This window comes from Staurois parvus, unplaced genomic scaffold (genome assembly GCF_062004578.1).
Source record: "Staurois parvus isolate SC_StPar_1 unplaced genomic scaffold, SC_StPar_1.0 ptg000137l, whole genome shotgun sequence".
NCBI lineage: Eukaryota > Metazoa > Chordata > Amphibia > Anura > Ranidae > Staurois > Staurois parvus.
The window spans coordinates 16615902-16640066 of record NW_028317933.1 but is presented as its reverse complement, the minus strand read 5'-3'; the positions used below and the strand labels follow the sequence as shown (position 1 = coordinate 16640066).

Below are 24165 nucleotides of genomic sequence, written 5' to 3'. Positions count from 1 at the left end.
TTTTTTACAGTGGCTGTTTTTTGGCTTTTGATGGTTTTTTCTACAGCCAGTAAACACCCCAGCATGTTATCCTACGTGTCCATGCAATACAGACTATTCAGTTTTTCAGCAGGGGTGTTTTTTGGCTGAAAAAAAAAAAAAAAAAAAACAGAACTAGTGGGTTTCTAGAGGAGTTTTTCAGCTGTAAATAAATACTCTAACGCTGCAAAAGGTGGCAAACTGGCATTTTTGGACTTATTTTCCAAAAATATATATATTTTTTTTTTTGCCCCAAAAAAAGTAAAATAAAGGGGAAAGCGAAAAAAAAGTGGCAAAACCTTACGTTTTTAACATGACTCTACACAGCTAATGTTGTCGCAAACATGCACAACACACAGTGAAATACGCAGACTCCATTTTGTTAAGAGTAGCCATGTTATTTCCTCATTCTCCTTCCCCCTCCCTTCCTGAGAGGCACAGTGACAAATGTGTGTGTGTTAAAAGTATCACAGGCCAGATCCCAGCAGGGAGCCACGTGGTGCTGCACTGTCCAAAGAACCTGTGTAATTTCACACCTCGTAAAGATAAGGGAGCCTTCCCAGGAGTTAAAGGCATTCCCAAGAAGCCCACCCCAGATACCATTTTTTAAAGATCCATTTTTCCCCCTATGTCTCATATCTTGGAATATGAGAGACATACATAAAAGCCAGACACATCATCGGATGGACGATGAGCAGGCGAACAGTTTGATGGGTCACTCGCCTTATCTTGGTTGCACGGGGAAGCAGAGAAATAGATCTTGCGAACCGTGTAGCATACAACTTCATAATTCATATCTGGTCAATCCTCAGAATTGTCTGCATAATAATCTACCCGTGGGTGGGAGGTCCCTGGTGCAGATGGAAGGTTATGGACCAGAATACGAGTTATGAAAGATGTTGGCTCCAGTTTAGGGCTCCGCCTGATGATTCCTCCCTAAACAGGGGATTGGTCCTTTACTTCAGAGCCAACCCCTGCTGGGAAACCAAGCCTAAGAGTAGAGAGTTGAAGACTTCTCCCATTTTTAACATCAATACCACCTGGGGAGACCCATGCCTTTTGCTCTGCAACTTGATCAGCTTACATCCAAGGTTTAATGGAAAGTACCTTAACCCTTTAACCTCTTATCTCTTTGCTGTGCTGTTATTCTCTGTATGATATCTATCTCTATCTTAGTTACATCTTTTTCTGTAAATATTGTTATTGCACCCATTTGACCTCTTAGTAATAAATCATTCTTTCTGAAAGTGTTGAACTGTTTCTATAGCTCTTAATTGCAATTTATGAATCTCTGCCTTTAAAAGAGAATGCTACTGTGTTTGTGTGAACCTCTGAATACCCGGCCTGCACACCGTTTTATACAGACAATTATATCAACCATTATAGTGTTATAGCTGAACGCCGAGTTTCCTCTTTCTCTGATCAAAAAGGAGGTGGTGGCAGTGTGAAGGGTTAGTTGCGTAATTAACCTGACCCAGTAACAATCGATTCAGGCTGCTGGCACATCGATCGGTATCCATTAGCTGGAAAATAGTTGTGCAGGGTGCAGCATTCTTACGCACGTCACATCGCGGTTTCAGATTGGCTAGTCCTTCGGTCACGAGTTTGGTGAGAAGGGCTGGGGTTTGACGCTGCGATCGTGACATATTGGACGTCGCGATCGTGAGATTGTCGCATGTTGGTGGCGGCGATCTTGCGATCATGACAAACTTTACCAGCGGTATTAACCGCTTGCCGCCCTGCCACTGTGTATATACGTGTGCAGGGCGGCAGTGGAGCGCAAAAGCACGTTTTAAAACGTGCTCCGCGCTCCCGACACATTCACGGGTAGGGGGCACGCGCGCTCCCGCCGACCTGCGGGTGACACGATTCGATCCAGGAGGGATCAATCATTAGATTTCAGCCAGTGATTTCTGGCTGAAATCACATGATCGGTCCCTGTCCTATCCTGTCCTGTGTTGACATTTACACAGGGCAGGATATGTCGTCATTCTTCTCTGCCTGGACACATTCCGTTCCAGACAGAAGAAGACATCCAAACAGTGAGTAAAACACTACACACTGACAGTTAAAAACACTCTAGGTCACATTAAACCCCCTGATCGCCCGCCCGCCCGCCCCCCCGTTAACCCCTTCACTGCCCTGTCACCAGTGTCACTGATTAGTGAAGCGATTTTTACTGATCACTGTATCAGTGTCGCTGGCGACTTCCGATAGTGTTAGCGCCCCTCCCAGATAGCGCCAGTTTGCCCGCTAATACACCAATAATCCAGTCTAACCCCTTGATCACCGCCCCCCCCCCCCAAGTTGACCCCTTTACTGCCCTGTCACCAGTGTCATTGATCAGTGAACAGATTTTTACTGATCACTGTCGCTGGCAACTTCCGATCGTGTTAGCGCCCCTCCCAGATAGCGCCAGTTTGCCCGCTAGTGCGCCAGAAATCTTTTTTTACTGATCACTGTATTAGTGTCACTGGTGACTTCCGATAGTGTTAGCGCCCCTCCTATATAGCGCCAGTTTGCCCGCTAATGCACTGGATTTTTTTTACCAAAAACATGTAGCAGAATACATTTTGGCTTAAATTTATGACTAACTTTGAGTTTACGATATATTTTTTATAGCTGAAAGTAAAGATTGTTTTTTGTTTTGTGTTTTTTGTTTATAGCGCGCAAAAAAAAAAAAAAAAAAAAAAAAAAAAAAAAAGCGCACAGGTGATCAAATACCACCAAAAGAAAGCTCTATTTGTGTGAAAAAGAGGACGTAAATTTTGTTTGGGTGCAGCATTGCATGACCGCGCAATTATTATTTGAATTAGTGCAGCGCCAAACAGCAAAAAAAGGCCTGGTCATTAAGGGGGGGGGGGGGGGTAAATCCTCTGGAGCTCAAGTGGTTAAAACTCCCAGTGTGCACAGAGCCTAAATACCATGATGAAATAAAAGGCAAAGAAGCATACACATAAAAAAAAAGAAATTTATTTAAATTTGCCAGCCATGATCTCAAGCAATAACAAAGAAAATTAATAAGTGCAAATTTAAAGCGACCAGGTTTGGGGGGGGAGATTTAAATAACCCTGCCCTGCAGCTGAAGAGAAGTAATTGATTCTCCAGCAGCTCACATGTCCTACCTACTCTCTGTTCTGGTGCTGCAGTCTCCGTCGGTATTCAACACTTTTGGGAGTGTCCGATACCTTTGTCCCTTAACCAGCACACTGGCCGATTCCTCTGACCCCCTATGTCAATGCCGAGTCTTGTAGTAACGTCAGAGGAATGCACCAGCACATGGCAGGTGACACAGGCATCTGAAACTGCCAGTGACAGCAGAAGACACTGACAGAGGCTGCATAACAGAGCGGGGATGTAAAAGAAATGGGTCAACGGAGAAGCAAAATATCTCTTCTCTTGCAGGCCACTATTCTTTGGATTCCCCCCCCCCCCCCGAAACGGTTAATTTAACCGACTTTCTGTGACACATGGGTAACACAGTAAGGTCACATAAGTTCAATTTCTAGCAGCTCATCTGACAAAAAAAAAAAAAAAAAAGGAAGGGAGTGGCCAACCGCTTTAACTGCTCTTATAAAATCTACAGCAGATATAAAAAAGAAAAAAAAAAAAAAAAGGAAAGGAAGAACAATCAACATTTTAAAGAGCAGTAAGTAGAGGTTTGTTTACAGTGCTATATCAAGAAACACCCTGAGATTATCACATAAATTATGGTAAGGTGAACATGCATTTCAATCCAAAACCCTCTGTTTTGGACAGGACAAGGAATGATTAAACTCCAGATTTGTTTTTTTGGTCTGTGGTACATTTGAGAGATTCCCATTTACATCCTACACCAGAGCGTCACCACTGCATGATTTCCCCTCACCTCCTGTTCTGGTATCAACTGTAAAATGGTTGATGTGCATAATTTTTGTCCCAATGGCAATAATAATCAGAACAAGGAGGGGGACTCTCCCCAGAAAACTCATGACAGATGATTATACCCTTCCCCATACAATCCTACAGCTACAAATAAAAAAGTTACAATTTAAAGGGTCAGGGGGACATGTATGTAAGTGCCAGCCTTCATAGTATTGCAAAGACAAACAGGCATGCTAACAGCACAGGAACAGATGATTCAGACCGCAAACTCGCCGATTGGTGCTTTGTATAAATACAGCAGACATTAAAATAACAGTCAGTTTCAGTCCTGATGTTTGTGGTACTCAGTCGCTAAATATTGCTGAAAATGAGATGTCCAGTTTAGATTTAAAATGGCTCATTGTTGATGTAGCGGCTGAACACGATAAAGGCAGAGCTTGGCTTGTCAGTTGGCACCATATGTCCAGCTCCCTGTGAGAAGAGAACAATGTCAGTGTAACTGGGGGTTACAGAAAGGATCTGGATAAATGAGAACCTTCACAGACAGAAAAAAAATTGTAATGGAAATATTTTACAATCAGCACAATATCAGGTTATTACAGATCTGTGTTAAAGTGAACCTGTCACTATACTATCTCACAAGCAAGCTATCCCTGCAAAAGAAGAGTGGAAATGCTTACCTCCTCTGCCACCAACAAGTACACTGGGGCCCGCACAACACTCACCGATTCCTCCTGTTCAAGGTTGCCAACTGTCTGTAAATACTGGGGGCTAATAATTTGACTGGTCTACACTTAAAGTCAACACAGCATAACAAATTACTTGTTATGGGTATGGTCCGTGTTTCCATTTTGTGTTTATACTGTTTAAATATTGATGGTTTTAGTTTTAATGTAATTTTTCAGAGGGAAGGAGGAGAAAGAGGGAAGGAGGAGAAAGAGGGAAGGAGGAGAAAGAGGGAAGGAGGAGAAAGAGGGAAGGAGGAGAAAGAGGGAAGGAGGAGAAAGAGGGAAGGAGGAGAAAGAGGGAAGGAGGAGAAAGAGGGAAGGAGGAGAAAGAGGGAAGGAGGAGAAAGAGGGAAGGAGGAGAAAGAGGGAAGGAGGAGAAAGAGGGAAGGAGGAGAAAGAGGGAAGGAGGAGAAAGAGGGAAGGAGGAGAAAGAGGGAAGGAGGAGAAAGAGGGAAGGAGGAGAAAGAGGGAAGGAGGAGAAAGAGGGAAGGAGGAGAAAGAGGGAAGGAGGAGAAAGAGGGAAGGAGGAGAAAGAGGGAAGGAGGAGAAAGAGGGAAGGAGGAGAAAGAGGGAAGGAGGAGAAAGAGGGAAGGAGGAGAAAGAGGGAAGGAGGAGAAAGAGGGAAGGAGGAGAAAGAGGGAAGGAGGAGAAAGAGGGAAGGAGGAGAAAGAGGGAAGGAGGAGAAAGAGGGAAGGAGGAGAAAGAGGGAAGGAGGAGAAAGAGGGAAGGAGGAGAAAGAGGGAAGGAGGAGAAAGAGGGAAGGAGGAGAAAGAGGGAAGGAGGAGAAAGAGACTCCATCTTTAAATTTCCCATGTTTTGTCAGTGAAAAAAATTCTGAGAGGTTGGCAACACTGCTCCCGCTGTCCTACAAGTCACTACAAGACATAGTAATGACATGGATGTCGGTGGGAGAAGCAAACTAGTGAGATCTGCAGGAGGTGCAGCAGATCCACACCTTTGAATTGGTTGGTTTCCCAGCGGACCTCTGTGGACAAGATCTCTTAGCATCGGAGCACTGTTAAGCATTGAAGGCAACAAAATGTGTAATTATTTCCATTTGATTTTTTTTTTGCAGAGATAGCTGTCCCATGAAATTTTATAACAGCAATAGGGTTGAATTAAAGTGAAACACTAGGCAAGACCCTAAAATGCACAGGTTTACCTGTTCACATAGCCATACAGTATGTGTTGGATCCATATCTGTTTAATTCAGCATTGTGACCGGCTGCAGTCTTCGCTCCGCTCTCCCTCTTCACACAGGGTCTGACAGGCAGCCAATGGCTCCTGCTGCTGTCAGATTCAGTAAGTGAGGGGACTGGGCTGAGCAGCACTAGGTCTATAGAGGCAAGCGGCTTATTATGGGGGCACTTGCAAAAGAGGAGGAGTCAGGAGCGCTGACTCCTCAAGAAGAGGGGGTTTGGGGCTGCTCTGTGGAATTCCATTGCACACAACTATAAAAACTTTTTTTTTTTTAATTAACAAAGACCCCTGCAAAAAAGTAACACACACAATAACTGACTGCATATGTATACATTCACGTAAAAATTAAACCCATTGTAAATCACCACTAGTGTAGCCAATGCCAATAATCTTCAGCAGCCTCCCAAACCCATCCATTAGTCATGGACAAATTCCAGGCTGCCCAGAATGGCAATTAGTTAGTGCCAACAGTGCTTGAGCTTTTCTGCCTCTTCCTGAGGGTTCACCTCTAACTTTGAGGATGAAGCTACTACCACTGAATCACACAAACAAACACACACACACACACTTTTGGAGCTCACAATACCAATATGGCTATTCAGCAGGAATAAGTTTTGTAACTGTGGCCATTGGGAGTAGAAATTATCTTGGCACCAGTAGAAGTAATCAGTGCATCTTTGGTATGGGAGGAAGGCACAGTGGACCAGTCTGTGTCAGTGGATGAAATAGTACCCCATCGTTTGTGTCAGTGGATGAAATAGCTCTCCTTTATGTTAGCAGCAGGAATTATGCTTCATCATTGGCGTTAGTGGGGGAAATAGTGTCTTATCAGTGGGAATAAAAATGCCACAAAAAGAGCCAGATAAAGGCAATCAAAGGGCCGCATCTGTCCCCTGAGCCGCAGCTTGGTGACCACCGTCATAGAACAAGAACAAACTAACCAGGTAGTGGTGAATGAGCTTAAATCGGAACCAAAACTGCTTTCTACTTCAAAAAAACACTGTAGAGAAGAATCCTTCTTAACATTTTACAGTACTCTAATAAAAAGAGCATTTTTGAATCCTTGCTATACGCAGACAGGTTATCCTACCTACATACAAGCCATGGTGTTTACATCTACTGACAAAGGCCAGCAAACCCAAGACTACTGAATGATTCTTTTATTTCAGGCTGTATCAGTCTTTCAAGCTGGGGGTCCTGAGTGCACAGTTAGCCAATGGGATATGAAGGAATGGGGTGCATGGCTATGCTCTCTGTTTTTAATTGGAGAAATAACCCCTTATCTTGACATTTTGAGGAAGTGACAATGTGTATATAATCCATCTGTTTTAAGAAAGGAAGCGCTGTACACCTAATATAGGATTTGTATTGTTTTAGGGGGCAACATATTAGCAAGTAGAGAAGTAGCAATATATCTATAACTCTCACCTTTATGGTAAGGAAGGTCAGGTTGGAAAACTCCTTCACAAATCCACCAATTTGCTGCTTGTCTCCATCAATGAAAAGCCATGGCCGACGCTGTACTAGCAACTGATTGTCAAAGCAAATGTAGAAAAATTATCAAGCAGAAAAAAAACAACCACCACACAAACTAAAAATCTATAAAACAACCTGATCTTGGAGGTTTTCTTGGGCAGGCAACATAATCTGCCAGTAACAGGTAACCCCCCCCCCCCCCCCAAAAAAAAAACAAAACAAACCCCAAACACATTGGAGACACAGTCACCTGCCCATCCCAGACAAAGTGACAGTGTCTGCAGATAGCCAACAACCCACCCTGGAAGAATTAAACATGCCCATATGTGATCTCCTCCCAGTCTGCCACTGTTTTACCATAGCAAGGATTCCAGGCATGGAAAAGGAAAAAAAAACAGGACAAGTGGCCAATTTGTCGTACTTCAGTGTTCAGGTGCTAAAAAGGGGACAAGCGGATGGATAGGAAGAGAGCAGAGTGATAGAAAGAGGAGCTCATCAGTCTACGGCTTCTTTTTTCATGGTCTAGTCAAGGGCTGGGGAAGGGACAAGACCTGTAAGTTTTACTTAGCACAGCCTCTCTAACAGGGCAGGATACCTCAGGTTTCTCTGCTGCAGTTACAGTCATGGCCGAAATTGTTGGCACCCTTGATATTTTTCCTGAAAATCAAGTATTTCACACAAAAAAGGTATTGCATTAACACATGTTTTGCTATACACATGTTTATTCCCTTTGTATGTATTGGAACAAATATAAAACAGAGGCAGAAAAGCAAATATGACATAATGTCACACAAAACCCCAAAAATGGGCTGGACAAAAGTATTGGCACCCTTAACTTAATATTTGGTTGCACACCCTTTGGAAAACATAACTGAAATCAGTCGCTTCCTATAACCATCAATAAGCTTCTGACACCTCTCACCCGGAATTTTGGACCACTCTTCCTTTGCAAACAGCTCCAGGTCTCTCTTATTGGAAGGACACCTTTTCCCAACAGCAATTTTAAGATCTCTCCACAGGTGTTCAATGGGATTTAGATCTGGGCTCATTGCTGGCCACTTCAGAACTCTCCAGCGCTTCTTTGCCATCCATTTCTGAGTGCTTTTTGACGTATGTTTGGGGTCATTGTCCTGCTGGAAGACCCAGGATCTTGGACGCAAACCCAGCTTTCTGACACTGGGCCCTACAGTGCGACCCAAAATCCTTTGGTAATCCTCAGATTTCATGATGCCTTGCACACAGTCAAGGCACCCAGTGCCAGAGGCAGCAAAACAACCCCAAAACATCATTGAACCTCCACCATATTTTACCGTAGGTACTGTGTTTTGTTCTTTGTAGGCCTCATTCCGTTTTCGGTAAACAGTAGAATGATGTGCTTTACCGAAAAGCTCTATCTTGGTCTCATCTGTCCACAAGACGTTTTCCCAGAAGGCTTTTGGCTTACTCAAGTACATTTTGGCAAACTGTAGTCTTGCTTTTTTATGTCTCTGTGTCAGCAGTGGGGTCCTCCTGGGTCTCCTGCCATAGCGTTTCATTTCATTTAAATGTCGACGGATAGTTCGCGCTGACACTGATGCTCCCTGAGCCTGCAGGACAGCTTGAATGTCTTTGGAACATGTTTGGGGCTGCTTATCCACCATCCGGACTATTCTGCGTTGCAATCTTTCATCAATTTTCCTCATCCGTCCACGACCAGGGAGATTAGCTACAGTGCCATGGGTTGCAAACTTCTTGATAATGTTGCGCACTGTGGACAAAGGCAAATCTAGTTCTCTGGAGATGGACTTGTAACCTTGAGATTGTTGATATTTTGCCACAATTTTGGTTCTCAGGTCCTCAGACAGTTCTCGTCTCCTCTTTCTGTTGTCCATGCTTAGTGTGGCACAGACAGACACAATGCAAAGGTTAAGTGAACGTCTCTCCTTTTTATCTGCTTTCAGGTGTGATTTCTATATTGCCCACACCTGTTACTTGCCCCAGGTGAGTTTACAGGAGCATCACATGCTTGTAACATTCTTATTTATCCGCAGTTGTGAAAGGGTGCCAATACTTTTGTCCAGCCCATTTTTGGAGGTTTGTGTGACATTATGTCGAATTTGCTTTCTTTCCTCCCTTTTTTTGTTTTGTCCCAATACACACAAAGGGAATAAACATGTGTATAGCAAAACATGTGTTAATGCAATACGTTTCGTGAGAAATACATGATTTCCTGGAGAAATATCAAGGGTGCCAACAATTTCGGCCATGACTGTATGTGGCAGAGCTGTAAGATCTCAGGACGGAACAGCCAAAAATACAAATTCTTGGCAGGAAAAAATAGCTCCTATATATGTTTTTTGCAGTTTTCCTATAAATCAACTGTACAAGATTTAAAAAAAAAAAAAAAAAAAAAAAACACAAAAAACCACCACCACACAGCAGCATCTACCTTCTGTTGCAGGGAATCCACAAACCACTGGTCACCCAAGAAGTTGCAGGCCATGTCTACATCTCCATTGTATACTAGGATTCGGTATTTCTAAGAACAAGAAGTTTGTATGAGTGTCCAGCTCAGAGTACGCTCTTTATAACAATGCTTTCATAATATGAAATACATAAAAGGCCAAATGTGTCTCACCATAGCACCAAGCAGCTTCATGTAGAGGTCCTTCATGCTCTCATATATCCGACCATAGTTTCGATAAACCTCAAAGCTGAAAATAAATATGTACTGTATTATAAATGACTTATGTAATACTTCTCTGAGATACTGTATATGTATGCAAGTACACCCCTCACATTTTTGTAAATAGATCTTTTCATGTGACAACACTGAAGAAATTACATTTTAGTAAAATGTAAAGTAGTGAGTGTACAGATTGAGAGGATCGCAAATTTACACTGTTATACAAAGTAACTCAACACAGCCATTAGTGTCTAAACCGCTGGCAACAAAAGTGAGTACACCCCTAAGTGAAAATGTCCAAATTGGGCCCAATTAGCTATTTTCCCTTCCCGATGTCATGTGACTCGTTAATGTTACAAGGTCTCAGGTGTGAATGGGGAGCAGGTGTGTTAAATTTGGGGTTATTGCTCTCACTCTTATACTGGCCACTGGAAGTTCAACATGGCACCTCATGGCAAAGAACTCTCTGGCACCTCATGGCAAAGAACTCTCTGAGGATCTGAAAAAAAGAATTGTTGCTCTACATAAAGATGGCCTAGGCTATAAGATGATTGCGAAGACCCTGAAACTGAGCTGCAGCACGGTGGCCAAGACCATACAGTGGTTTAACAGGACAGGTTCCACTCAGAACAGGCCTCGCCATGGTTGACCAAAGAAGTTTAGTGCACGTGCTCAGCCTCATATCCAGAGGTTGTCTTTGGGAAATAGACGTATGAGTGCTGCCAGCATTGCTGCAGAGGTTGAAGGGGTGGTGTCAGCCTGTCAGTGCTCAGACTATATGCCGCAGACTGCATCAAACTGGTCTTCATGGCTGTCATCCCAGAAGGAAGCCTTTTCTAAAGATGATGCACAAGAAAGCCCGCAAACAGTTTGCTGAAGACAAGACTAAGGACATGGATTACTGGAACCATGCCCTGTGGTCTGATGAGACCAAGATATACGTATTTGGTTCAGATGGTGTCAAGCGTGTGTGGCGGCAACCAGGTGAGGAGTACAAAGACAAAGTGTGCTTGCCTACAGTTAAGTATGGTGGTGGGAGTGTCATGGTCTGCGGCTTCATGAGTGCTGCCGGCATTGGGGAGCTACAGTTCATTGAGGGAACCATGAATACCAACATGTACTGTGACATACTGAAGCAGAGCATGATCCCCTCCCTTTGGAGACTGGGCCGCGGGGCAGTATTCCAACATAACAACCCCAAACACCTTCAAGATGACCACTACCTTGCTAAAAAAGCTGAGGGTAAAGTTGATGGACTGGCCAAGCATGTCTCCACACCTAAACCCTATTGAGCATCTGTGGGGCATCCTCAAATGTAAGGTGGAAGAGTGCAAGGTCTCTAACATCCACCAGCTCCGTGATGTCATCATGGAGGAGTGGAAAATGACTCCAGTAGCAACCTGTGAAGCTCTGGTGAACTCCATGCCCAAGAGGGTTAAGGCAGTGCTGGAAAATAATGGTGGCCACACAAAATATTGACACTTTGGGCCCAATTTGGACATTGTCACTTAGGGGTGTACTCACTTTTGTTTCCAGCAGTTTAGACATTAATGGCTGTGTGTCGAGTTATTTTGAGGGGACAGAAAATTTACAATGTTATACAAGATGTACACTCACTACGCCACATTGTAGCAAAGTGTCATTTCTTCAGTGTTGTCACATGAAAAGATAGAATAAAATATTCACAAAAATGTGAGGGGTGGACTCGCTTCTTGAGATACTGTACACACACACACACACACACACACACACACACACACACACACACACACACACTTTACTGTTCATGCACAAGGTGGAGTATAAAGGACCTGGAAGTGTTATTTTAGGTGCAGAAGAGAAAATTCAGGTCTCCTGTTCTGTCCATCCACTCCTGAGTTGATCTAAAAACCTGTCTTACAGAAGTACAAATCCTTTGGTAGGAAAAACTGCTCCCTTGTAGGTATTTTTCAGTATATTTGGCAATTTGCCTGGAGTTCAGCTTTAAGAAGGGACTGCCACTGCAGGTAATGGCTTCAATGCTATCAGAGTCAAAAAGTATACAAATAAGTAGTTTTGACACTTTTCTGACACTCATTTATAGCATGGTTGTTCTAGGCATCCAACTTAAATGTACTTAAGTCAGACACAAACCGGTATCTAGCGTTTTCAGAATGAGGACTGCACTGGCAACCCCTACAGCACCCTAAGCAGCCCCTCCTGCACTTAAAGCCTAACTCCTAGTCTAGTAAGCTGTGGATTTCTTTTTAAGTATAGGGGTAACAAGTGCATGTTTGAGTGGGGAGGAAAAGATTGAAGATGTGGGTTATTTATTTCATGTACTTATATAGCGCTGTCAATTTACGCAGCACTTTACACATATATATTGTACATTCACATCAGTCCCTAACCCTCAAGGGGTGTACAATCTAAGGTCCTAACTCACATTCATACATACACATACTAGGGCCAATTTGGACAGGAATCAATTCACCTACCAGCATGTCTTTGGAGTGTGGGAGGAAACCGGAGTACCCAGAGGAAACCCACGCAAGCACAGGGAGAACATGCAAACTCCATGCAGGAGGTGCCATGGTTGGGATTCGAACCCATGACCCATTTACTGCAAGGCAGATGTGCTAACCATTAAGCTACTGTGCCGCCCATCGTTTCAAAGTTTATGAAGAAGGAAGGAGCAGGAAGGAGGCCACAATAATTGTGAGCAGACAGGGTCCAGCGGACAGGTGGTGAGGTGAAAATACGGAAAGGAGTTTGGCAACCCATAATATGGGATGAGTACAATTATCTGCAGTATTAGCACTAAAAGACACTTGTTTTAAAGCAAACATGTGGTTTTTACTATGCAAGGCAAAGCAGCAGGTATGCTTTAATGTCCCTTTCTCCAGAAGCATATGCTTACCATTCCTTCCCTACCCAGTATTACATTCAGAGATATATATATATATATATATAAATAAATAAATATATATAAAATACTCGACAATTCCAGGTATAACGTTGCATGCAACTCAGTCCTTCCTCATGTGACAGTGCTTGTTGTTTGGCCCAGCAGTGTCACAAGTGGGCTCTGTGTACGCTCCGAATAGAGAAAGTGGGAGCTCAGAGCCCCCAGATGAACAGAGTAGCAAGGGTGCAAAAGGAATAAGTATGTGGTATAAGGGGGTAGGGCATTAAAATGAACCTGGTGCTTTGCATCAGTGTAGTGTAGGCAGACATACAGACATCCATTAACCAAGTTGTGTATTAATTACATAAACTGATTATTAAACAGCACCTTAGGTGTTTGTATTCGTTCTCTGTAAACCCTTCTAGAAAAGCAAACAGAGAGGAAAGGGCAATACTTGTACCCAGTCAGGCTTTAGAGCCATGTACAGTGCTGCAAATTCAACAGAGGGGGAAATGTACTAAAACTGGTGCAAGCAGAATCTGAAGCATCTGTGTATAGTAACTAATCAGCTTGACCTCATCAGTGAGCTGCTGCTCCTTCACTATCCAAGCAGTCTCAACAAAGCTATATTGCTTTGACTGCAATGGAGAACAGTAAATGAACAATACCTTGTTTGCATTAGAAATTATTACAAAATGATTTGATAAGCAAGATAGTTCACATATTTCCTTTTCAACTGCCTACAATTACACTAGCTTGTTTTTAAAACAGCAACAGATATAAAATGTAATCTTGTATGTGAGGAAGATTAATTTGCATACAGACATATATTCCACGTGTCTTAAGGCTTCTTACCTGCAAACCTCCCATTTATTGACATTAGGAGATATATGCAATGCCTTCCTCACATATTGGTCATTCAAGAAGTTGCTGGAAGCTGTACTGTTCACACAAGGAGGGTCCAATCTCACAGGTTTATTGAGATCTGATATAAGAAGCAACTTCTGCTCCACACACAAAAAAAAAAAAAAAAAAGGGGGGGAAGAAGGAGGACATGTCAGCATTAGTACCACAATACAGTCATTTAGGTAAAATCATTAAATGCATTTTGCTGCCCATAGTATTCAAAGTCATCATAAATGGCAATAGCGGAGATCACATTCAATCATTCAGAAAAGAAAAAGAGGGAATGTCAATATTTCTTATGCACTCATATACTATGAATATATATTTTCTGGTGTGTAGTGCAACCAAATCTACAAAAAAAGTTTTTAATTTTTTTAAAGTAAATGAGGGAAGACAGCCCTAAGCAAGGCTGGAGTACATCGTGTATTAAAATCCCAAATATGTTCAACTGTAATCCTTTATTTCACACAGAGCATAACTCTTTATCTTTCTTCTAGAAAGATAAAATAGATACAAAAAACGTAACTAATCATTCCAGCAATAAGTGATATGTCCTTGGACTTCCTGTTAGTGAGATGACAATCTTCGCTCACTGGCTACTAGTACAACAGTGGCATCGCTACTCTTTAATACTGCATTAAAAAGTTAATCACAGGATTTGCACCATTGAATAAACAGGGCTGCATACAGTCAAGCTTTACAAAATAATTTTTATCTCAGAGAACACCGATAGAAAATTACTTACTAATGGATATACTACAAGAAAATGTTAGCGTCAAACTAATAGGAAAAAGCTGCATTTGTAGAAGATTATAATATACACATACATCTTGCAAAAGGACACAAATTTACTGAGGTGTATGCTCAGGATCTTGTTGATAGAAAATGTTCCATAAGGACCTGATGTATGCATGCTTTAAAATCTTTATCCTTCTCTGTTCTAAAATCTTTAATCTCATCACCCAGCTCTTGGGAATTAATATTTCATTAACCCCGGGTATGGCACTATTGGCTTTGGAATAGAATCCACCCCTCCTATGTTTAGAACTAGATGATTACATATTCTGATAGCAGCACACCTTAGTATCATTAGACATTGGAAGGACCCAAATATTACAAACCTTGGAGAAGTTATTCAAACAATCCACACTCACAGCACTTACGAAATATTCTGTGTGTCTAGCATGGGGGAAGTATAAATACTGCTCTCAAAATTATGGCAGCCTTGGCTGACATGGTATTTGTGGCAAACTGGTTCTCCAATAATTCCATCTCCATAACTGAAGAGATTGTCTACCTATCAGATTCCTTACCAGGTTAAAGCTATATTTTACTCAGACTACTATGTTGTTGCTAAAAATAATAGTTGTATATCCAATCCATAACTAGAATTTACAACCAGAAACCTGTTGAATGTATATTACATTCTTTGTATATTTCTTCATAAAACCCAATAAAAATATATTGAAAGGATATCTTCATCCTTCTAGTAGCCAGTGCTGCAAAATAAGTTTTTTTTTTTTCTCCCAAGTGTATGAGCAGGTTTTGTCCAACATGAGATTCCTTTTGCCACACCTAGAGGGCAGCATTGCTATAGTTAAACTGATGATTTACGGTTAGAACAAGCCAAGTTTTATTTCCCTCCCCAGATTAATATACAGGATTTATACAGTGCCAACAGTTTGCTCAGCTCTTTACAATATAGCATACAATTATTTTCTTATCACATTTAGCACTGCTCATTTGCACACAAAGTCACCCACAGAATTTAGAGGCAATCTAGACACCCAGGAATGACCGATCTATAAAACCACAAAAGGTCCCCAAGCGCTCCACAAACTTGTAAGGTTGCCTCTGCTGACCTAGCAAGTTCAGGTCAATGCCAAAAAGGGAGGAAGAAGAGAGGTTGGCAGACAATGGAAGTGAATTACCTTACTGAAGGGAGCATGCATGTGTGGGGACAGTAGCCCTGGGAAATTCACAGCAATGTGGTCTCCTTTATCCCTGTGGAATAAATAAAACCTGTCAGTCTTAAATTGGGCAGCTTATAGGCAATACAAGTCAGTTGATCCATCAAACACGTGCATAAATAACAAGCCAATGAAAAACGCAGATTGCTATATAGAATGTCTCCCAAGGTCTGTAATATTTCCTTCTAAGAGAACATGCATATACAAAAGGATGTTAAAAAAAAAAAAAAAAAAAAAAAAAGAAGAAGAAGGGGGGGTAAGAAGGAGGGTCCCCCACAGGTTCTCCTGGCTCCTCCCTTCTGCTGTAGGGTGTCCCCCCAACAAGCAGCTTGCTATGCAGGCACCTGCTACTTTGTGTGTCCATTCACACATGGAGCCGTGGCTTGGCCCTGCCCCTCTCTCCTCATTGGGTGACTGGCTGTGATTGACAGCAGCGAGAGCCAATGGCTTCCACTCACTGTCTCAGCCAATGAGGAGACCCAGGAAAGCTGTGGCTGTGATTCACATTGCTGGATCGCGATTAGGCTCAGGTAAGTACTGAGAGAGCTGGGAGGGCTGCTGCACACAAGTTTTTCACCTTCATGCATAGAATGCATGAAGGTAAAAACCTTCAGCCTTTACAACCACTTTAATGCCCATGATTTTGAAATAGAATGCCCAACAAGATGATATGGGTGTGATGGAAAGGTGTCCACAAACTTTTGGACCATATAGGTGTACCTCCAAGAATGGCAAGCAATGAGAAGTCTACCTGCCTCTTGAAGTATCCCCTGAACACGAAGACTCAATGAGATTTTCACTCCACTATGAGAGTGCACACAGAACTTTACTCCTTCACTTAACTACACAGAAAAGTAAAAAAAAAAAATATATATAATAATAATAATAATAATAAATATATATATATTCCACTCATCGGGGAAGCACTACCATCAATACATGAATCTACATACCGAACCTCTCCAGGGGCTCCTCCGGCACATGCCTCATACAGATTGTAAATGTTTAGCCCTGTACTGTATACATCATGCATGGCTTCTTGGACCTGAATATAGAATAATGAACACAAAAGTAAAAAGTACTAACTTGTAGCAAGTTGTTACCTGAGAGAAAATTACTAAAACTGGTGCACACAGAACTTGGGGTAGCAGTTCATAGAAACCAATCAGCTTCCAGGTTTTGTCAAAAGCTTAATTGAACAAGCTGAAGTTAGAAGCTGATTGGTGATCATGTACAGATGCACCCAGTTTAGTAAAAATGGTATACTACAGTGGTTTAAAGCCAGACAAGCTTTATTTTTGGTTTTCATACAGAATATGCAAGAGTCAAAACCTCTGTTTTGGGTCTGTGTCCTCAGGGGAGTTTCCCTCCCCCCCCCCCCCCCCCCATCTCCTTTTCTATTGACACCAGGAAAAGAAATGAAAGACTGTCACTGGGGTAGGAAGACATAGGAAGCAATAAAATCCCAATAGATACTCTAGCTCCGCTCCCACTACTAAATAAATATATGTCTAATGCTAGCTATATCCCTTATCAGAGATTTCACTTTACTTCCTGTCTATGTGACACTGTCACCAGGGTAGGAAGCATGAGTAAAGTTCCGTGATTGGGATCAAACTCAGGAATAAAAATTTTACAAGAGTATTCTGCCCTATGTAAAAAAACAAAAAGTTTGCCCGACGATGGGCCAGATCAGGCGATTTCTGTTTTTCTAGGGCACACTTACCCGTAGGGAGCAGTTTGTATCTGCGTTATTGTAGAATTGACAATTCCCTCCTTGACAACAGAATTTCTGCAGCTCCAACCAAAGGCTGCAGGAAATAAAAAGCACAAAAATGGGTCACTTGGTAAGAGGGGAAAAAAAAAAAAAAAGAAAAAAAAGAAGAAAGGGGGGCAGAAGTTTGTGTATATAGTCATTCAAGATGGGATATTTACTCTTTTGCAGATGATCATACCCTTGGAAAGATATTTTAAAAAGGAAACTCATCAATGTTGACTTGGTCTCTAAAAGGTGCAAGCTCCAGGGCTGTCATCTTCATTCTTTCACTTACTACTTCTTGTTTCATTGACCTAAAACAAGCATGTGGATATCTGTAACCCCAATAATTGACATGTGTTCCTTAGGCCCGGACTGGCTATACGGCTGGGTTCCTCTATGGGCCGTCCAGCTGCCCCTATCAAGCTCCTCCATGCTCCCCCCCTCTTCTTCAGTGCTGCGGCAGACCTTCTTTCCCTTTCTCTGTTTACGGTTTCTTTTCTTTACCTCTATCTTTCCCTCTTTCTTGCCAAAAAAAAAAAAAAAAAAAAAGTAAAAAAATTAAAAAACACACAACCCACACAACCCTGGACACTAGTGGCAGAATTACCAGGATCGGAAAGGTCGCTCTTGCAACCAGGCCCTGGCGTTCTGCAGCCGGGCTCCAAGGAAAGGGTCCCCGGTAACCCACAATAAGGTAGAAGGAGTATGGCGAGCCTGGAGTGCAAGTGTGTATTTTTTTTCCTTTCTATATATTTAATTTTTTTTTTTAAACAAGTTGCATGTTTTTTGCAATTTCCATGTTTCAAAGTTAACAGGCCCCTTTTCACTAATCTCACTATACATTATACCAAGTACATTTTTATTTATTTAGTTTACTTAATTCCATTACTATCACAAGGAAGCCAACAAGCACCCTACATGATAGTACATAGAGAGATTGACAGCCATTCCTTTCTGAGGCATCAGGGGTTGTGTATACCCCTTAATGCCGCCTCTACCTCCAACAAGGGCAGATCAGTAGATGCTGAGCGATCTGCTGCTCACCTGGCTGATGCAACAGGAATTGGCAGCTCTGAACCCAAAGCACTCGGCTATGAGATTTTCCAGGTGCATTTGGCTGAGAGAAGATCAGAGAGCAGCACTCAATGTGCTATATAGAACTGAATCACCAAGTAAGACATTTGGTTGGAGCTGTGTGAGAAAGGAGAAAGACTAAGTGGACATCAGGAGGAGGAGTGATAATAGTGCTCTTCTTTGAGAAAAAAAAAAAAAAAAAAAAAAAAAAAAAAAATAAGAGCACATGAAGCAAGACCGCAATAAAACCTCTGATGCCAGTAAGCTATATATTTAATGACTGACAGACAAGACATTTTGTAATAGGTTATTAGAGACAACCTTTCATTTCAACCTGCAGGAATTGTGACAATCCAAAAACAGCGTCACAAATTTCTTGACAATAGGGCAATGTCTTATTTGCTCATGCCTTGATCCTAGAAGTCTGCAATGAACTACAAGTGGAACTACTACAGGCAGCTCCTGCAGCTTTTCAGAGTTGGTGAAGCGAATCAATATCTAAAAGGATGCAGGCATTATTACAAACAATAAGGTGCCAATTTACTAAATCTGGAGAGTGCAAAATCTGGTGCAGTTCTGCATAGAAACCAATCAACGTCCAGGTTTTATCGTCAAAGTTTAATTGGACAAGCTGACGTTAGAAGCGGATTGGCTACCATGCACAGCTGCACCAGATTTTGCACTATCCAGCTTTAGTAACTCAAACTTGGGGATTACTCAGGGGATATGAAGGCAGAGCCTCCCGTTTAGAAATGTTTTATAGTGGAAGGAATATCACAATGTCTTCAGATCAGGGGAAAAAAAAAAAAAATCTAAAATCTGCAAAAATTGCTTGCTAAATTCCTTGCAGTGTATACAGTTCACATGAAAAAAACTGGCAAAGAAAAAAAAAAAAAAAAAAGGGGGCAGAAGGAAAAAAAAAAATTACTTACTTGCTACCCACTATTCCATGGTAATAGGCAAAGTAGATGAGGGAATTGTCATTAATTTCATAACTACTTAATCCATTGCCAACAGCAATTCCCTTGGGGGAAGAAGGAAGAAAAAGAATGGATTAAACACATTTCAGTTATACTTCATATAGATTTGGTAATGATTCCAAGTTAGTTTTTGTTTTCTTTCCAGACAAAATATTATTTCAATATTTTATCAATTTACAGGTTGTAAAATGGTTCTGCCACAAGAAAGACAAACAAATGCCACATTTTCTTTTTACTCTCCCTCTGAATAGGTTAGTTGCTTGGCTGTAACATTGATGCTTTGGCTTTAAGTCCTCATGCATACTTGACATTTTTACAGTTGTGGTTTTTTTTATTCCTACAGCTAGTAACCCCCCAGCAGGTTATCCCATGTGTCCATACACACAGACTGTAATCACGGTTTTTTGGCTGGAAAAAGAGCCCAGGACCAGTAGGTTTCTAGGAGTTTTTTTTTTTAGCTGTAGAAACACTAACGCTGAAAAACACAGCAAACCAGCATTTTTGGAAGGTTTGACCAAACAAATATTTTTTGTAAAAAAAAAAAAAAAAACCCTCACATTTTTAAATGTGACTTTACACAGCTAGCATTACCAGCGTTGTCAAAACGTCCAGTGTGCACGAGGACTAATACTTCCACTTACTACATGCTTGTGTCTGTGACTTAATACTTCGAGCTAACAACAAAAAGAAAAAAAAAAAAAAATACAAAGATAAGGACATCTACCAATTTTGGATCATATGTACAAACTATTGTAAGTGGAATGCCTGTGTCTTCTACTTACCTGCCCTCCATTCCAGCACTATAGCCTCCTATACACACTTTAGCAATTGACACGTCGAGGAGTATTGGATGCCTATATCCTCTGACATACACACTAGAATTCCTTCCTCCAAACACCATAGGACTTGCACAACAACCAAATAAAATTTGGACCTGTACCATTTGTACAACATACTAATGCGTGTAATGTGCTTTGCTGTGGTAACATGCATGCTGCAGTGCACAGGTAAGAATGAGACCCTAAAAGAGGAGGAATAATATATATATATTTTTTTTTTTTTTTTTTTTTTTTTTTTTTTAAGAAGCTCCATACATGTAAGTGAGTATTGATCAATGTAGAAGTTTCTAAAAATCTGTCATTTATCTCACCTTGAGGTTTATAGTGGAATCTTGTGACACCTGAACAGCCAGGGACGGAACATACACACCACCATAACTTTCACCTGTGATGTAAAGATCGTTTGCGCTGTATTCTGGGAAAAGTGTATAAAATTTCTTCAAAGCCAAATAGTTGTTATGTGCAACCTGCAAGAGAGGAAAAAAAAAAAAAAAAAAAAAAAAAAAGTGTAAAAGTGTTTTTAAATATATTTATTAAATCTGATATGTCTGGTTTTCTCTTTAAAAGTAAATACTAAAAATCTTTGGGAATCCAAGATGATCTGAAATATAAAACAAAACTCCAGGGGAACACAACACCACACCCACCATTTTCACCTACATCTCGTTTCCCTCCCTCCCGATGTGTTTTGACACCCACTGGGGGCTCATGTCTCAGAAAATGTAGCATCTGACAAATTTTCAATTTGAACGAATGAAGCAGCATTCAGATAGAAAAGCACAGCATTTGGCCTGCTTTACCTGCAGTTTGAATGCACTTCAATAAGTCATGCTGCAACCAAAGAAAAAAATTGCAATGCAAAGCAGGCCAAATACAACCTTGAACTTCCATGGAGTACTTACCAATTACCATCCAATGGGATTTTGCTTACCTGCATTCCAAAATGCACATCAACTTGAGCCCCAATATTCCCCCTAATCTGCAGTCCTACATTCTCTAGTGTAGACATGTGAGTGGGCACTCCTACTGATAGCCATGTCCCATCCTAATAATATGGCCTTTGCGTCTGCACTGATAACAATGCAGGTATGACGACATTGAGCAGCAAAAATGTTTTTAAAGATGGGTCCACTCTGCTTGCCCAAGTTTGCAATTGAGATGGCAGTGTGGAAGATCACTATAATCACAGCTTAAGTATTACCGGATGCTCAAGGCTATTGGAGGCACTGTATGTATGTGGACAAAGTTCTGCTTTAATAGACCCTATCAAGTATTGTTCAGTTTGCCTTAAAAAACGTAGTAGGAGTAATACAGGGCTGCCATTTCTGACCTCCATTTAAAAAAAAAAAAAAAGGTCAGCCATTATTACCCAAGTCACTGACCTGGAACCAGCATGCTAAGAGAAATTAGAGAAATGAGAAACTGGATTAGCAAGAAAGATCAGCTGACTAACAGTCAGAAGGACACGTTAGCAATGGTAACCTCCATATCCTATAAGCACGGGTTTCCTTTATCCATATCCTTGGAAGGAAGGAGATACTGTCTGCCCTGAGGAAACAGTATGACTGGCTTCGGTGAGGGTCTTCCTTTTAACACCTTCCCATCCAGTCTCAGTGTCCCTTGGCCTATTACACCCAGGGGGTGGAAAATACTGCCTGATCATGTGACGAATGTGGCTGGCTGTCACAATGGTCAGAAGCTGGTCCCACCAGCAACCAAATCATTACTAAAGGCCAGGAGCAGTCTAACATCTCAGTCACGGTAAGCATGCCCTTGGCAAAGAAACCTCTGGCACACATGGACCTATGTGCACAGCATGTGGGCTCTAAAGCCCACCCTTTTTGTACCGCACATATGCATTACCTGGAAGGCAAAAACGTTAAAAGATTGTGGCAGTCTATGGGCTTAACCACACTAGCTGATGTGATCTTCCCGATAATACAGGATGTTAAATACACAGGAATAAATCCCAATGAGGCAACCACAAATCAGCCACACAACGAAAAAAACAAAATTCCTTTCAGATTCCATATGTGGCAATGTGTCTGATTTACTAAATCAATTACTCCAAAACATGATAATCACAGCCATACCACTCACAACATACACAATTAGACACAACATTCCAAAACAAGTTAAGTGGAACAAGGTGGTGCAGACCAGGGAAAAACAAATCCAGGAACCAGCACACTCATTTCATAACACCATGTCAGTGTCTGGAGTTTCCCTAGATTTTAAATGAAGCACTTCTAGAGAACCTATTTTTATCAACAACTCTTCCTTTAAGATTATATGTGCATTTAAGATCTAGATCCAAAAGTTTGTTTAAAAAGCAACAGCAAGACTGCTTAAGTGTTTAGGCTATGCAGCCATAAATCACAGCCTTAATCAATGCTATGATTAATACTGTATAGCCAAAACACATTGGCAGTCTTGCTGGTTTTTCTTGCCATGTAAAAGAAAAAAAAAAAAAAAAAAAAAAAAAAAAAACTTTTGCATATGGATGTGAGCTGGGGAACTATCCTGAAGCAGTCAAACAGATTAGCAGGTTCAGAGAGAAGAGGAGGTTAAGAGGGGATATGATCAACATGTAGAAATACATCAGTGGTTCATATAATGAACTCTGTGATGACCTCAGGGTGAATAACTCTACACAGAGGGCAAGGGTGCACATATTACGTCTGGAGGAAAAGAGATTTCATCTCCAAACACAGAAAGGTTTCTTCACAGTGAGAGCTGTGAAAATGTGGAATAGACTCCCTCAAGAGTTGGTTCTGGCCAGCTCAGTAGATTGCTTTAAAAAAGGCCTGGATTCTTTCTTATATACACAGAATATAACTGGATACTAACATTTCTAGGTAAAGTTGATCCAGGGAATATCCGATCGCCTCTCGGGGGATCAGGAAGGAATTGTGTTCTCTGCAGGAGCAAATTGGATCATGCTTTGCTGGGTTTTTTTTTTTCCTTCCTCTGGATCAACTGTGGATATAGGATAACTTTTTTTTTTTAAGGTTTAACTGGATGGACTTTTGTCTTTTCAGCCAGACTAACTATGAGACACATTGCAAGTGAATGGGGGGGGGACCCCACAAGTGAGCAGTTAATATACTAGATTTTCATCTGTAATTTTTTTATATTGGTGTAAGGGACTATAATGAGTACAGACCATGTAAAGAATGAATATGGCTGTGGTGCACATGCGCACCAGACAATGGATTTGGTGAGGATGTTTTTTCTTGAAAAGGCTGTGCAGTAGCAGGCAGGATCACACAAGGATGAAGGCAAGAGTGCGGCTACACTGAAAGAAGGGGAGGTGTACATTTAAAGCAGAACTCTTGCCATAGTGTGCACAGCATATCTGCACATTATAGCAGACATGCCTTTTAATGTGCCCTCCTCTAGAAATACAAGGTCTATGCTCCTTTTTGTCACTAGGCCACCACTGCTGTCATCTTCTCCCAGTCTTCTTCTGTGTCCAGGTCTTCTGTCTCCAGCCACATATAATGCAAATTGCACATGCACGCAGCAGCTATCAGAATACACTGTTTAATGTGGATAGAAGAATCTCCCTTGTGCATATACAAGAATTGCGCCATTTCCGAATGCAGCAGCCTATCCGCCCCTGATCATCCATTTGAACGAGCACTAAAAAGTTACAGATTGTGCCAGGACTGTTGGCTTTTCAGTTTAATCTTTCAGGTCCTGACCTCTCCATTCCCTGTTACTGAAGAAAAGTGCCATAAACAGCTGTTGGATTATACTGAAGAGCAGCTGTAAAAAGTGAAAGGAAGCTGACATT

The 24165-nt window shown here is 41.5% G+C and overlaps 1 protein-coding gene across 1 annotated transcript in view; it reads right to left on the bottom strand.

The window, feature by feature from the left end:
- Positions 1-2975: 2975 nt before the first annotated feature.
- CTSA (cathepsin A) overlaps positions 2976-24165 on the bottom strand; it is a 31060-nt gene continuing 9870 nt past the window's right edge. Inside the window, exons 6-15 of the mRNA XM_089673415.1 lie at positions 20678-20833; positions 19480-19571; positions 17441-17525; positions 16668-16759; positions 15676-15748; positions 13694-13842; positions 9904-9979; positions 9715-9804; positions 7239-7340; positions 2976-4353 (exon numbers count right to left, since the gene is read on the bottom strand). Coding sequence (XP_089529541.1) covers positions 4270-4353; positions 7239-7340; positions 9715-9804; positions 9904-9979; positions 13694-13842; positions 15676-15748; positions 16668-16759; positions 17441-17525; positions 19480-19571; positions 20678-20833 — 999 coding nt within the window. The 3' untranslated portion in view covers positions 2976-4269. The remainder of the gene's footprint in view (positions 4354-7238; positions 7341-9714; positions 9805-9903; positions 9980-13693; positions 13843-15675; positions 15749-16667; positions 16760-17440; positions 17526-19479; positions 19572-20677; positions 20834-24165) is intronic.